Below are 17,158 nucleotides of genomic sequence, written 5' to 3'. Positions count from 1 at the left end.
ATTTTTAAAATTAAGACACATGCCATTTTGCTCTTCTCCAACCTTCCAGCGATATAGCTAGAATTTCTTTCAGATAAATGTATATTTTTACGTTTTTACCATAACCATTGTCGATACAAGTAAAGCAAATTAAACAACAGTTATAGGTCTCCAATGAATTTCCAGTTAACACTTTGGCCAATATTATGCGTGCATCGTCATACATCACCAAATCCGACACTTAGGGCCCTATTACAATGTGATTTGGAAAGCCTCCGACCTCAGGTCGGAGGCTTTCCGACTCACATCTCGGTTTTACTTCCAACTGCCTAATTACAATCTAGGCGGTTGAAAGTGAAACCCGCCAGTCATTCCGTCTGAATTCCGACGGGCTCCAGGAGCCAGTCAGCCAGTCGGAGACCGCAACGTAATCCCATATGACCGCATTTCCGCCGTCGGGATTATGATGTCGGTTTCCGACAGGCTTTCCATGCCAGGCTTTCTGACATGGAAAGCGACTTTGGGGGCCCCTAGCAGGGCCCCCTTCCCCTTATGGCCTTCGGTTGGGGGACGGTGCCCCCCTGAAAATCCCTGCACCGTGTGCCACACGGTGCAGGGATTTGCACAAACTCACATTTCTCTATGGGACCTTATGCTACAGCCGGTTTACTGGCGCAGCACAAACTCCCATTGAGAAATGAGAATATGCAACCACACCATGTGCGGTGGCATTGTAATTGCGGTGTCGGGACCGCCGTCCGGAGGTCGGTCAGTCCCGAGACCGCAACAGTGTCGGTCAGAGGCAACTCCGACCGACATCATAATCGGGCCTAGAGTGTCTAGAATCACCATTCATAGCTCTAGTTATATGTTAGTCCACTAGATCTCAGAATTTAGCTCGTTCCCTCAAATGATCCATCTAGCTTTGATAGCAGCTGACAATAATAGCCGAACACATGGGTGATTTTTAGGAGATAGTGCTACCAAGAATTGAAAAGAGCTGAGTGAAACCTCGGCAAGGGGAGGCTGAGAAGGGGAGTGCGATGTGAAGGTAGGCGGCGTTTTGAAAGGAGGGAGGTGACTAATACCATCTTCAAATCCCAATCCTCAAGCGAAGCCAGAGGAGAATGGATAGCTCAGGAAGAAAGCGAGATGAGCAACAGGGAGATTATGATACCCGTACTCTTTGAGAATACAAAAATAAATAAATAGAAGAAACAAGGCACATTGTGTACAACCAGGTGGAGAACTAGTCACAGTATGAAAAAAGTGAAAAGGCAGCCAATGCCATAAAAGCAGATTGTCTTCAGGATACAATCCCTTGCTTTTCCAGCCTAGGAAGAACAGCAGTCCTGCGCGTCAAAGACGGACCAGAAAGTAAAACAGAGTATTAGTTAAAAATACATCTTCAAGGTAACTAATTGCGGACTTCAGAATTGCTGCCATGGATGTGTCAACCCATTTCCTTGGACATTAAATAACCGGTCGTCTGTGACTTGGGTTCTCAAGGCTAGTGTGTAGCTTCATGCTCAAGTTCTTAAGAAGAGACAGGCCCTTTGACCAACAGGTCCCTTGGCCAGTACGTAGCGCTAAACAGCACACTACATGTGATGTAATAATTTAGCAGGCACAAATTCCAGGGCAATAACAGCACTATCCAATTAAGGTAAGCAGTAAGCCCATCATACTGAATTCGCAGCTGCGAATCAGCTCCTGCGTGTCAGTTCTGGCGAGCTGCCCCTTCGTGAAATTCATGAGCCTTTAGAAGATATACAAAGACATGCACTCAGCTGATTGCGTGACAATCTTTAGTCCTTGCAATGATGCGGGAACTTAACTGAAAAGGTGTTAGCCTAACCTACGATGTGACACTTGGCAGGACTGCGGACAGGCTGTGTCCCTCAGGGCTACCAATTGAGGCTACTCTCAAAGAAATCAAACTGCGGCCCTACAAGCATCCCAACCAGTGTAATCTGTGCAACAGAATATAATGAAATGACTCCAGCGGGAGGAGAGTGAAAGCCATAACAAGTTTAAGGATGGTAACATCTATGGTTAGACAGTACTGTTCACATTTCATCCTACTGATGTGGGCATTGCGCATTCTTTTCCTTATCTCTTCTTCAAAGAACATGTGTGTGATGAATGGTCTGTTACTACTTGAAGCCACAGAACTTAATAAGAAACTGGCCTCCATCTTTGCTCAAACTGTTAATTTTTCTATTTCAACTGTCAGGTGTTGAATGTCTTTTTAACAATGTATTCCAAGTCTTTTATTAGGAAAGTCTTAACAGGACCTAAAAGTCTTCAAGACTTTTCAACCTGTAGCAAGTTTGTTTTTGCCTAAGAACAAATTTCATCAAAGAACCTATGGACAGGTTTCTCCTCCCCAGTCACCAGTTGCAGTGTTACTGAAACAGCGTAGGAGGCTGTTTAGGTAACACTGGCTTATATAATTAACAGTTTTCTCTGTTTATTCAGTTGTACATGTCTGTGGTTTCTGACACCGTGGAGTATGTTATCCTTCATGGCATGGTACTTAGTAATTATTTTTACCCAGACCACATCCAGACTGGGTATCACAGCACAGCTTTCCCTTGGCAGCAATAATACAAACAAATAAATAAATACAAAGAGCGCTGCAAACACGGAGATACTGTTGTTGGGAACGTGTCATCTGTTCTACAACCCTTCAGCACACCTACACCCCGAATTTCTTTTCTCCTTAACTCCACTGATGCCAAGAAAGTCCAAAATCCGGGTATCACCTAGAAAGCAGATCTGAGATGAAACACTCACATTAGGAATGTTGTGGATAAACTTTCCACCTAATGTCTCTCTAATTTCTCACCAGACACTCCTCAGAACTTAATGTGTACATAAATAAGTGGCAGGCCCTTGTCAGGAGACCACTGCAGCTTGCACCACCTATTGTGCTACTATGACAATTCAGACTTTTATACATTAAAAATGGCTAATACCTGCCAGCCAAGCTAAATGGGAGATGCCTATCTAAATAATTAGGCCATCATCTCAGCATGGGCCCGCAAGAAAATATCAGATGCATTTTGACCTTGCTGAGCCTCATCAGTGAAGTACAGCTTTTGTCACAAGAAAGGTAAGTGGACCCCACCTCTAGGCATGCCCTCGGCACTTACAGATACTCATAAAAACCTTAAAATGGAGGCGGGGGCATCAATGCTTGAAGCAAAATTTCCTAAGAACCAAGAACTCCATTGGATAGCTTTATAATTCAGCATTTATGTTAAACACATCTCCTCAAAGAAGGTTAACTGTGCCACTGCTTTATCGTCTACCTGTGTATGAACCCAGGTCTGTTAAATTACACAATTGTCATAAATGGCAAGTGAGTAATGAAAGAATGTTTCTCACATTATGTGTAGTGAAGTATAATCTTGGTGTGAACATACTTCATACTGTGGCAAGCCACTTGGGTGTTCTGAATTAATGAGAGTTGCGTGTCTGACCGGTTGGCCCCGACTTAGCACAATGGGTATCTGCTGTGTTCATAGAGAAACAAAATAAATTTAGAGATATTCATCGATGTACCGATTTATAGTCACTCTATAAAAACAATGTCTAAATATACAAAATATGTTGTCAGCGTTTGAGGGTGCAACCTATTTTTCCTTACTGCATCTCAAGTTAGAATCTGTGACTACCTTTGGCATCTTTAGATAGTTATGGCTACTCTTTGGACTAGCACCTAAAGCTAATGTCTTTCAGTCTCTGATAGATGTGCTATTTGAAGGAATCAAGGGTGTTCAAGTGTTTCAAGATGCAATCTTGATTTATTCAAGTACCAGTCAAGAGCACAATGAGATACTAAGTAAAGTTCGACCAGTGTTGAGTGAAAGAGGCATTACTGTATCCCCAGAAAAAATAGAGTTTTTAAACAATCAAGTAGATAATTTGGGGCATATGGTTAGTGTAAAAGGCATTAGCCCTAAATCAGATGTTAGATGCCATTCAAAGAGCACCTAAACCAAACAACAACAATTCGCTCAGATCGTTCCTTGCTCTCAGCACATATTATGTCCAGTTTGTGCTGGGATATGCTTTTACTGGAGAACCATTGACGAAATTGTTGCAAAAGAAGGGGAAGTTTACATGGGACGAAGAGAAAAAAGATGGTTATGAATCAGTTAATATGATGTTTCTGCCCCATGATTAAAACCATTTAAGTGTAATGTTAAGTGATATTTAACAGTTGATGCCAGCTCTTTTGGAGGGCATACGATACCAGGACAGTGGCATACCAACTACAAGTGCACTGTATTGTTTCTATTTTTGCACACTCAAGGGATCAGAGAAGTAATGCAGCACCATAGAGAGAGAAGCACATGCTTGTCTGTGGTGGAAAGGCTTAAACGCTACTCTTGAGATCATAGGTTTGATCTGATCACAGATCATAAACTGATTGTGTATTTGATGACTGGAAGAGGTTTAGGAAAGGCCACATCCAGATTATTATATCTAGTTTTAAGGCTCCAAGACTACAATTTTGATTTGAAATACATCCCTGGATGGATTTAACATTATAGACTGTTTGTCTAGGATGTCACTGCATGAAAAGGTAGAAATGAGTGACAGCGAAGATCAAGAATGTGTGGTAGCGGACTTTGATGCGATCTAATCATGTTTTGTTTGCATCTCGGAAAAAGACTGGGCTAGAGCATGTGAGATTGATGACAGTTAAAAGAAGTGTAAACCAAAGGAAATGATGGACGGAGTGTTGAACATTGCAAGCACTCACCCCCAGTCAACTGATCTGGGTTTAATCCATCGCTGTTCTTTAGCCCACTCTGCCACCCCAGTTCAGACATGGCCATATGCAAATCAGTCTGACCCTGTGCCTCATGGGAACAGTCCAGCCCGAACTGCCAAGCCATGTCTTCCCTGGACCGGAAACAAGCTTCCTAGGACCGTTTTCTGGCATTTCAGCCGTCTTCAGCCAGGCTTGCTTGAATCCAGTGGCAAAGTGAGCAAGGGACTCACGTCTGAGCATACCCTGCCAACTTATGGCGAACAAAGCAAAAACCAAAGGAAATGATGGACGGAGTGTTGAACATTGCAAGCACTCACCCCCAGTCAACTGATCTGGGTTTAATCCATCACTGTTCTTTAGCCCACTCTGCCACCCCAGTTCAGACATGGCCATATGCAAATCAGTCTGACCCTGTGCCTCATGGGAACAGTCCAGCCCGAACTGCCAAGCCATGTCTTCCCTGGACCGGAAACAAGCTTCCTAGGACCGGTTTCTGGCATTTCAGCCGTCTTCAGCCAGGCTTGCTTGAATCCAGTGGCAAAGTGAGCAAGGGACTCACGTCTGAGCATACCCTGCCAACTTATGGCGAACAAAGCAAAAACCAAAGGAAATGATGGACGGAGTGTTGAACATTGCAAGCACTCACCCCCAGTCAACTGATCTGGGTTTAATCCATCACTGTTCTTTAGCCCACTCTGCCACCCCAGTTCAGACATGGCCATATGCAAATCAGTCTGACCCTGTGCCTCATGGGAACAGTCCAGCCCGAACTGCCAAGCCATGTCTTCCTTGGACCGGAAACAAGCTTCCTAGGACCGGTTTCTGGCATTTCAGCCGTCTTCAGCCAGGCTTGCTTGAATCCAGAGGCAAAGTGAGCAAGGGACTCACGTCTGAGCATACCCTGCCAACTTATGGCGAACAAAGCAAAAACCAAAGGAAATGATGGACGGAGTGTTGAACATTGCAAGCACTCACCCCCAGTCAACTGATCTGGGTTTAATCCATCACTGTTCTTTAGCCCACTCTGCCACCCCAGTTCAGACATGGCCATATGCAAATCAGTCTGACCCTGTGCCTCATGGGAACAGTCCAGCCCGAACTGCCAAGCCATGTCTTCCCTGGACCGGAAACAAGCTTCCTAGGACCGGTTTCTGGCATTTCAGCCGTCTTCAGCCAGGCTTGCTTGAATCCAGTGGCAAAGTGAGCAAGGGACTCACGTCTGAGCATACCCTGCCAACTTATGGCGAACAAAGCAAAAACCAAAGGAAATGATGGACGGAGTGTTGAACATTGCAAGCACTCACCCCCAGTCAACTGATCTGGGTTTAATCCATCACCGTTATTTAGCCCACTCTGCCACCCCAGTTCAGACATGGCCATATGCAAATCAGTCTGACCCTGTGCCTCATGGGAAGAGTGCAGCCCGAACTGCCAAGCCATGTCTTCCCTGGACCGGAAACAAGCTTCCTAGGACCAGTTTCTGGCATTTCAGCCGTCTTCAGCCAGGCTTGCTTGAATCCAGTGGCAAAGTGAGCAAGGGACTCACGTCTGAGCATACCCTGCCAACTTATGGCGAACACAGCAAAAACCAAAGGAAATGATGGACGGAGTGTTGAACATTGCAAGCACTCACCCCCAGTCAACTGATCTGGGTTTAATCCATCACCGTTATTTAGCCCACTCTGCCACCCTAGTTCAGACATGGCCATATGCAAATCAGTCTGACCCTGTGCCTCATGGGAACAGTGCAGCCCGAACTGCCAAGCCATGTCTTCCCTGGACCGGAAACAAGCTTCCTAGGACCAGTTTCTGGCATTTCAGCCGTCTTCAGCCAGGCTTGCTTGAATCCAGTGGCAAAGTGAGCAAGGGACTCACGTCTGAGCATACCCTGCCAACTTATGGCGAACACAGCAAAAACCAAAGGAAATGATGGACGGAGTGTTGAACATTGCAAGCACTCACCCCCAGTCAACTGATCTGGGTTTAATCCATCACCGTTATTTAGCCCACTCTGCCACCCCAGTTCAGACATGGCCATATGCAAATCAGTCTGACCCTGTGCCTCATGGGAACAGTGCAGCCCGAACTGCCAAGCCATGTCTTCCCTGGACCGGAAACAAGCTTCCTAGGACCAATTTCTGGCATTTCAGCCGTCTTCAGCCAGGCTTGCTTGAATCCAGTGGCAAAGTGAGCAAGGGACTCACGTCTGAGCATACCCTGCCAGCTTATGGCGAACACAGCAAAAACCAAAGGAAATGATGGACGGAGTGTTGAACATTGCAAGCACTCACCCCCAGTCAACTGATCTGGGTTTAATCCATCACCGTTATTTAGCCCACTCTGCCACCCCAGTTCAGACATGGCCATATGCAAATCAGTCTGACCCTGTGCCTCATGGGAACAGTGCAGCCCGAACTGCCAAGCCATGTCTTCCCTGGACCGGAAAAAAGCTTCCTAGGACCAGTTTCTGGCATTTCAGCCGTCTTCAGCCAGGCTTGCTTGAATCCAGTGGCAAAGTGAGCAAGGGACTCACGTCTGAGCATACCCTGCCAACTTATGGCGAACACAGCAAAAACCAAAGGAAATGATGGACGGAGTGTTGAACATTGCAAGCACTCACCCCCAGTCAACTGATCTGGGTTTAATCCATCACCGTTATTTAGCCCACTCTGCCACCCTAGTTCAGACATGGCCATATGCAAATCAGTCTGACCCTGTGCCTCATGGGAACAGTCCAGCCCGAACTGCCAAGCCATGTCTTCCCTGGACCGGAAACAAGCTTGTGGGGAAGACATGGCTTGGCAGTTCGGGCTGCACTGTTCCCATGAGGCACAGGGTCAGACTGATTTGCATATGGCCATGTCTGAACTGGGGTGGCAGAGTGGGCTAAATAACGGTGATGGATTAAATCCAGATCAGTTGACTGGGGGTGAGTGCTTGCAATGTTCAACACTCCGTCCATCATTTCCTTTGGTTTTTGCTGTGTTCGCCATAAGTTGGCAGGGTATGCTCAGACGTGAGTCCCTTGCTCACTTTGCCACTGGATTCAAGCAAGCCTGGCTGAAGACGGCTGAAATGACAGAAACTGGTCCTAGGAAGCTTGTTTCCGGTCCAGGGAAGACATGGCTTGGCAGTTCGGGCTGCACTGTTCCCATGAGGCACAGGGTCAGACTGATTTGCATATGGCCATGTCTGAACTAGGGTGGCAGAGTGGGCTAAATAACGGTGATGGATTAAACCCAGATCAGTTGACTGGGGGTGAGTGCTTGCAATGTTCAACACTCCGTCCATCATTTCCTTTGGTTTTTGCTGTGTTCGCCATAAGTTGGCAGGGTATGCTCAGACGTGAGTCCCTTGCTCACTTTGCCACTGGATTCAAGCAAGCCTGGCTGAAGACGGCTGAAATGCCAGAAACTGGTCCTAGGAAGCTTGTTTCCGGTCCAGGGAAGACATGGCTTGGCAGTTCGGGCTGCACTGTTCCAATGAGGCACAGGGTCAGACTGATTTGCATATGGCCATGTCTGAACTGGGGTGGCAGAGTGGGCTAAATAACGGTGATGGATTAAACCCAGATCAGTTGACTGGGGGTGAGTGCTTGCAATGTTCAACACTCCGTCCATCATTTCCTTTGGTTTTTGCTGTGTTCGCCATAAGTTGGCAGGGTATGCTCAGACGTGAGTCCCTTGCTCACTTTGCCACTGGATTCAAGCAAGCCTGGCTGAAGACGGCTGAAATGCCAGAAACTGGTCCTAGGAAGCTTGTTTCCGGTCCAGGGAAGACATGGCTTGGCAGTTCGGGCTGCACTGTTCCCATGAGGCACAGGGTCAGACTGATTTGCATATGGCCATGTCTGAACTAGGGTGGCAGAGTGGGCTAAATAACGGTGATGGATTAAACCCAGATCAGTTGACTGGGGGTGAGTGCTTGCAATGTTCAACACTCCGTCCATCATTTCCTTTGGTTTTTGCTGTGTTCGCCATAAGTTGGCAGGGTATGCTCAGACGTGAGTCCCTTGCTCACTTTGCCACTGGATTCAAGCAAGCCTGGCTGAAGACGGCTGAAATGCCAGAAACTGGTCCTAGGAAGCTTGTTTCCGGTCCAGGGAAGACATGGCTTGGCAGTTCGGGCTGCACTCTTCCCATGAGGCACAGGGTCAGACTGATTTGCATATGGCCATGTCTGAACTGGGGTGGCAGAGTGGGCTAAATAACGGTGATGGATTAAACCCAGATCAGTTGACTGGGGGTGAGTGCTTGCAATGTTCAACACTCCGTCCATCATTTCCTTTGGTTTTTGCTGTGTTCGCCATAAGTTGGCAGGGTATGCTCAGACGTGAGTCCCTTGCTCACTTTGCCACTGGATTCAAGCAAACCTGGCTGAAGACGGCTGAAATGCCAGAAACTGGTCCTAGGAAGCTTGTTTCCGGTCCAGGGAAGACATGGCTTGGCAGTTCGGGCTGCACTGTTCCCATGAGGCACAGGGTCAGACTGATTTGCATATGGCCATGTCTGAACTGGGGTGGCAGAGTGGGCTAAATAACGGTGATGGATTAAACCCAGATCAGTTGACTGGGGGTGAGTGCTTGCAATGTTCAACACTCCGTCCATCATTTCCTTTGGTTTTTGCTGAGTTAAAAGAAGTGTGACAGTATTTATTAGATGGGTGGCAACAAATTGGAAATATGGATAGAGCAATGGCTTTGTTTCAACAAATTGTGTGTAAACCGTCAGTGGAAAACTGAGTAATTACAAAGCAATTTCTATTTGTACCACCCCAAACTTTAAGACAAAGTCATTTAGACTGCACATAGTAGTCCTCCAGTAATGAGGGCCACAAAGAAATTGTTGAAACAAAATTATTGGTGGGCATGAATAGATAGAAATGTTGAATATTTTCAATGGTGTGCCCACGGACCTCTGCCAGCACCACATCTACAACCTAGAAGGGAAAAAAATTAGCAGCAACCTCGCAACGATCCTCAACACCTCCATCTCTACAGCCAGCGTTCCTGATGCTTAGAAGCACGCAAAGGTCAAGCCTCTCTCGAAAAAAAACCTCCGCCGACCCCTGTGACCTCAAGAATTACCACCCCATCTTACTACTACCTTTCCCCACAAAGGTCCTGGAGAAAGTCATCAACTGCCAGTTCACAGAATACCTTGAAAAAAACAACCTGTTAGATGCCTCCTAATAGGGCTTCCGGTCCAACCACAGCAGCAAGACCGCCCTAATCGCAGCAATGGATGACATCAGACACCTTCTCAACCAAGGGGACTCAGCTGCCCTCATCTTCCTAGACCTCTCAGCAGCCTTTGACACCATCTCCCACCACACTTTCTTCACCAGACTCCAACAAATAAGCATCCAAGGCAACGCTCTCAACAGTATTGCCTCTTTCCTCTCCGGTTGAACTCAGAGGATCTATCTACCTCGCTTCCATTCCAAGCCTAAAAACATCATCTGCAGCGTCCCCCAGGGCTCCTCCCTCAGCCCCATCCTCTTCAACACCTACATGACACCACTAGCAGACATTGCGCCCACCCACGGATTCAACATCATCTCCTACACCAACGACACACACATCTCATCCTTTTCTTCACAGAAGACACCGACATCACCAGAGCTAACTTCCAAATCACCATGTCTCACGTCGCAACCTGGATGAAGGCCAACTGCTTCAAGCTCAACTCGGACAAAACAGAGGTACTCATCTTCAAGAACAAACCCGCTCCCTGGGACGACACATAGTGGCCCACTGCACTTAGCCCCATGCCACCCCCCTCCAACTATGCATGTAACCTCGGAATCATACAGGACAGCAAACTGACTATGCAGCAACATGGCAAAGCTGTCTCCTCGACCTGCTTCCACACTCTCCAAATGCTACGCAAGATCTTCCGATGAATCCCCGTCTCCACAATGAAAACGGTCACCCAAGCTCTTGTCTCCGGCCGTCTGGACCTCGGCAATGCACTCTACACCAGGACCACCCAACAGCTCCTCAACTGCCTCCAGCCCATACAGAATACTGCAGCAAGTCTCATTCTCAACCTCCCTACAAGAACCGGCACCACCCCTCACCTCAAAGCCCTCCACTGGCTCACCGTACAGGAAAGATGCCTCTTCAAACTCCTGACACACGCCTAGTAGGCCCTCTACAAGTCCAGACACACACACATCAACCACTACCTAACATTCCACCAACCGACTAGGGAGCTCCGCTCTGCCACCCTAGCCTTGGCACACTTACCCCGCATCCGTCGGAGTCGCTGTGAAGGTCTTTCTTTCTCCTGCCTTGCTGATAAGTCCTGGAACGACCTGACCTCCCCTCCACTTGCGAACCACTATTTCTCTCGAAGAGTTCAGGAAGAAGCTCAAGACATGGCTTTTCGACCAAGGCTCACAGAGTCTCAGCGCCTGGAGACCCCTCAGGATGACAAGCCGTGCTATAAAAGGCTGATTGATTGATTAGTGCAAAGGATTTTTGTAATCTGACAAAAATCACTAACGAGCACATGAATTTAACTCCTCTAGTGGGTAGGCCACGGCCAAAAGTAACAGCTGATTTTGCAGGCCCTTACAATCTGTTGTCATCTGATTTGAGTTTCTTAACAATTTTAACTGATTATTATTCAATATGAGGGTATCAAACATTTGAAAACGCACCAACCACTGACAGTGTGATTGACTTCTTATAGGATGTTTTCACTAAAGAAGGTGTACCTGACCTGACGTGTTAGTACCAGACGATGGTACGCAATTTGTATCAGATACAATGATCAAACTTCTGTATTACAATGGTATCAAACAGGAAAATACACCATTATACTGTTTGTCTGCTGATGGTGCAAAGGAGCATACTAATAGATTTATGAAAGAAGGTGTGCAAGCTCCTATTGCAGCCAAAAATTGGATGTTGGAAAATATCTGAGGGAAAAGGCATGGAGGTATCTTAAGACTTCACACTCAGTCAATGATGTAGTAATCAGGGACCACTGATGTTTCGCCATTTCTCCTTGTCATGGGAAAAGCAGCAGAAACCAGCTATGTAATGTAGGAGGCTTTTTTCTGAATGTAATAGCAAGCTCCGTTATGTATTATAGTTTTTTTATTGTTGTGCCTCTTCTTTATTTTGTACATTTTTGCAGGAAGGTAAAAATGCTGCAATACATATATTACTTATAATTTACTTTGTGCATTGTGCATAAGTTAGTTCCTTAGAATGTTTATTCATTGTGAGGTCAGAGTGTTCCACTGTTGTCCAGGTGTGCTGGTTATTCCTGCTTGGGAGCGCCCTGGACAACAGCTGGAATACACAGCCCTCTAAATTTTATCCATTGTGGGTTACGTCTTCAGTCTTCACAACACAGACTGAGGGCTGACAGAAGGACCGAGACAATGAGGGAAGGAGAAAGGAGCAAGGAATGCTCAACTGATGTACAGGGTTGGAGGGACTTAGATAACGACGAAAAACCAGGAAGACAAAGAAACAAGCATGAGGACTAACGAGGTATGTCCCCCAAAAATCCTTAGAAATTTGGAGAAAGCAATGTTTTTATATCAATATCAGAGGCTCTGTACCAAAGGCTTGTGTTGTGACGGCCAGAGCTGCCGACTGTGGAACCGGGGAGTCGGGTCGAGTTTCGGAGTCGGACCAACATCCTGTGTTTCTGTGCAAATCACTTAATCTCCTCGTGCCAACAAAAAATGAATGTATCTTTGATTAATGTAACTGGTGCTCATGTACAGTGCTCCATTACCTTAGGGTTGAGTTCGCGATATATTCAACCGCAACAAAAAAAGTTGTTTACAGGTTTGAAAATAAGATAGTGTGGTGCTAAAAGAAAAATAAATATTCATAGTAATATACACACTGCACTTGTTTTATGAGTAAAGTTGTATAGGCGGGCGGGGAATATAACTCCGCCCCCTCACCAAAACACGCCCACCTACTCTATGCCGCCACTAACTCAGTGGCAGCTCTCAGGGCAAGGAAGATGCACAAATGCCAAGATAAACAGTGAGGGATTTACAAACAACGTGGAAGACAATAAAAGGGATTGGTAAATGTGGTTTCTGTTTATACAGCGTGCAGCTGTCAGAAAGAGCAGTGCCTGGACTCCGCACACCCTGCAGTGTAATGAAGGGCACAGGCTCCTTGTTTAGTTCCACTCACCTCCCTGCGTGGCACCCTTGCCTCTGTGTTCTTGAATCTGGAGGTCCTGAAGCGGTTCATAGTTAAAGTCAGGCTTCTCCGTCTGCTGCTGACACTTCCCTACTCTGGGCGTGGGATGACTCGGAAGTTGATTGAGGAGCCTAGTTTCCTCGACCGCTCTGAGGACTATTCTCTTACTCTAGCAGCGACATATAATGTCTGTCAGTACGACTACACCCGTTTTTTTACGTCAGTGTAGCGTGTTATAAATACAATTGATTGTCAGAACAGCTTCCATGGTAACAAAGAAGCAATACACGCCGCCAGTTCAGAGCTTTTGGTTTTTTCCCCTAAAAAAATGTTTTCAGGCGTATTACTTAAATTGCAGCAAGAGAAGTACACTGTTACTACAGCTTCAGGCATGAATTAGGTTAAGTGAAAACTCGGTACATCTGACAACTGCAGAGAAACTGTCAACTGTACAGTTTAACTGTCACAATGGAACGTTGGAGTGAGGGAATGCGGGGAGTAAAAATGGGGACAGGTTTTGCTATTTACATCACAAAGGATGTCTTGTGCCATGGAATGGCTCGTGCCATCCTACGTCATTACAACACATCTTCTTCCCATAAAATATAACAAACGAAAAGGTAAGAACATGGCGGGAGAGACATCATGTTGTTAATAACTGACATAGTAATCGAACCTTTTTTGGTTTATTGATGTGTTTACCAAATCTTCCAGTGATACCATGACTAGCGTTCATGTCTTCGGATTCTGAGGTTGATGTTGGTTCACCTCTATGATCTGACATGTGATTGCTAGCAAGCTCAGCAGAAGATGGGACATCATCAACACTGGTATTACCATCATTGTTAGACTTTTCATTGTAGAAGTTCATTGATCTAGGTAAACTGGCAGACTCATCATAATCAAGCCACAAGTCATTATTGCGAGTGTTCATGTTTTGAATTCCATAGAAGTTTGGCTTTACTTCCAACGTACACTTGGCCAATCTATTCATGTGCCAAACTTTGCCATCACTGAGTTTTCCAGCATTGCTATATAACTTACAAATGCGTAGGGAAGGGGGGGGGGGGTTCAACCTACTCTCCCCTTTCTTGATTTTCCTTTCTAAATGGACCTTAACCATATCACCACATTTCAATTAGTAATTTTTCACTCAATTTTTTTAAATCATACCATTCTTTGTAACACCCCTGTGCTGCAGCTATTTTGTTTTTAATAGTTTCGGGTGACCATTCAACTTGCTTGGATGCTGGCATCCAACTGCGATCTTTGCTGATGGCTTGTCTGCACCTCTTAAGAACAAACAGACTTTTGCCCGTGGTAGCACTAGGTGTAATTCTATACACCCATATTAACTTAAAGATTTCTTCTTCCCAATTAAGATTGCTATTTCTAGACAGCTGTATACTACCTTTTAGGACTCTGTTGAAACGCTCAACAAGATCTTTCTCTTCATCAAGCGCATGTTTACTTAGTTTCAGTACTGCTGCTGACATGGGGCTGATTTCTGTGCACTACAATGTCAATGCCTTTGCATGAGCTAGTGAAGTAGTTTTCGTCTTTGGTTCATGGATTAGGAAGGCGTAAGATCATGAAAATGCAACTTCATATAAAGAAGGACATTTGTCCTGTTGCTCAATGCCATAGTCCGATTGCATTCTTTTTACAAGAGGCTGTTGAGAAAGAACTTGATACCTTATTAAAAGATGACATCATTCAGTGATCCACTGGTCTGATGCCATGAGTATCACCCATAGTGGTAGTGCCAAAAAAAGATAGTGCAGAAGCTGTGCGCCTCCGTGTTAATATGCGCCAAGCAAACAAGGTGATTGAAAGAGAAGGACATCCAGGTCTGCACATTGCGGACATGATTACGCAGGTGAATGGAGCTAAAGTCTTTTCCCGCCTTGATTTGAGTAAAGGGTATCACCAGCCTGACCTTGAAGGGAATTGTAAGTACATTACTGCCTTTTGGACTCAGGTTGGTTTGTTTCGATACAAAAGGCTAAGTTTCAGAGTGTCATCATCTGCCAAACTGTTTCAGGATGTCATCTGTCACATAGCACAGCCAGTCATGAAAGCTTTCAATTACAGTAATGACACACTAGTTTTTGGTGCCACACAAAAGGAACAGGATTAAGCTCTGACCCAAGTGTGTCATCTACTTGCTGATGCAGGTCTCACTTTAAATGAGGCAAAATGTGAGTTTCATCAAACCAAACTCAAGTTTTGTAGCCATGTCTTTGCTGATGGGGAAATGATTCCTGACTGGAGTAAAAGTACAAGCTTTGTCATCCACTTACCTCCCACGGGACGTAACTATCCTGAGATCCTTCATGGTATGGCCAGTTACTGTTCGAGATATATACATGACTTTGCCTTTGTAAGTGCCCCATTGAGAGACTTAACAATACAAAATGTACCATTTAAATGGTCAAGTAAATTTGAAGCATTCAATTGAGAATGCCACTGACATTGCATACTTTGATCCCAAATTGCAGACGGAGGTTATTGTTCATGCAAGAACAGTGGGGTTCAGTACCATCCTTGCCCAGCACACCAGACATCCCAATGCCCGAGACACATTGTGGCTTATGCTAGCCGAAGTTTGTCAAAGACAGAATGTGCTTATTCACAAAATGAAAAAGAAAGCCTAGCTGGAGTGTGGGCTTGTGAACATTTAATGTGCTCCTGTATGGAAAACATTTCACAGTTGTCACTGACAGAGTGGCCTATTTATATATCGAGGGGGCAATGGACACCCTGTATCCTTTCTGATAGACTCAGGAGCCAATTGCTCAACTGTTAGAACAGTTGAAGTCCTAAACCTACCCCTCTTGGGAAAGGAAGTCCCAAGTCCTTGGAATTACAAATCAGCAGTCATACGAATCAGGTCATTGTCCCACTTCCAGTTAAAACTGGAGACATTAGAGAACTACACCAATTTGTCATGTTTGATTCAAGCCAAGTGAACTTGCTAGGGAGGGACCCCCTCTATAAACACAATTGTGTCATATACTATACACAAGCTGGAGTAGGATAGGAAACTCAAGCGGTAGGTGCAGAATTTAAATTACATGCCATGGAAGCTTTAGCCAGGTTGTATCTGGTCTGGTCATTACTAAAGAAGAGTTACCTGTTGAGTTGAGTCAGAGACAATGTGTGGGATTTCACCAGGACAGAGATTGGGTTGATTAAGGGTGCCAAGCCTCTAAAGACAATCCTTCAGCCTAATGTGGTATTCCATCAAACAGGTCCTTACCAGCTGACCCCAGAAGCCATTGCAGAAATAACACCAGTCATCATATTATGACAGTACACTGCATTCTAAAGGAAGTCATCGGGAGTCCATGTAACTCTCCAATTATGTCTTTGCAAAAACTGGAGAATAATCAGTGCGTAATTTGTGAAATATTAAGTGCCAGGTCCCTGGCCAGGAGGCCACTGCAGCTTGTACCACCCATTGCTCCTGTCAATCACTGCCAAAACAACTACTAACCATCTCTCTCACCTGCAAGTGCTACAGTTCAGATTATTCCAGGTCCCTAAAGCTAAAGGAATGACTAGGGAGGCAGGTAATAGTAATTTTCAATGTATTTTGCATTCATAAAAAAACTGTTGTTCTACTTTTCTCTAACTTGGATGAGCAGCGCCACCATGTGGCAGACTGTCCTAAATGCAGTGTTGACAATTAAGTACCGGTGCCGAGCATCGGAAGGCAATTAAGTGCTGGTGCTGAGCACCAGAAACCACCAGCTCAAATAAGCACTGAGAATAGTGCAGGATCTCCAAAAGATTAACCAAATTATCGTGCTATCCTGTGGCATCAAACCCTGCCGTGATCCTGTTCCAAATTCCTCCAGAAGCTGAATGGTTCATGGTTGTTGACCTTTGCCAGGTGTTCTTCTCAGTTCTGCTTCACGAAGAGAGACAGTTTCTCTTTGCTTTTGGTTCTAAGAGAAGACTCTTGTGTACTGTTGCGCTCCCCAGATGTATACAGAGATCCTGTCCTATTTCAATCAGATACTTTTTTTTAATTGACATGTTTTTATTAGGGTTTAGCATATATTGCATCACAAGAAACATTCACAATTATGAACCTGAATCATTGTATCCTAACATCATGGGCCTTTGAAAAAGCTATAGTGCGTGTAAACTGTAGTCCATTAGCTGCGGAGACCTCCTGTGATGTCCCGAGAGACCTG

The 17,158-nt window shown here is 45.4% G+C and overlaps 1 protein-coding gene across 1 annotated transcript in view; it reads right to left on the bottom strand.

The window, feature by feature from the left end:
* Window positions 1-13,088, bottom strand: part of CORO7 (coronin 7) — an 850,148-nt gene extending 837,060 nt beyond the window's left edge. The window contains exon 1 of the mRNA XM_085628451.1: window positions 12,945-13,088. Coding sequence (XP_085484577.1) covers window positions 12,945-13,004 — 60 coding nt within the window. The 5' untranslated portion in view covers window positions 13,005-13,088. The remainder of the gene's footprint in view (window positions 1-12,944) is intronic.
* Window positions 13,089-17,158: the final 4,070 nt, after the last annotated feature.

Source organism: Triturus cristatus, chromosome 10, assembly GCF_964204655.1.
Source record: "Triturus cristatus chromosome 10, aTriCri1.1, whole genome shotgun sequence".
Taxonomy (NCBI): Eukaryota; Metazoa; Chordata; class Amphibia; order Caudata; family Salamandridae; genus Triturus; species Triturus cristatus.
The sequence above is the reverse complement of the archived record's forward strand: the minus strand, read 5'-3'. Positions and strand labels throughout refer to the sequence as shown.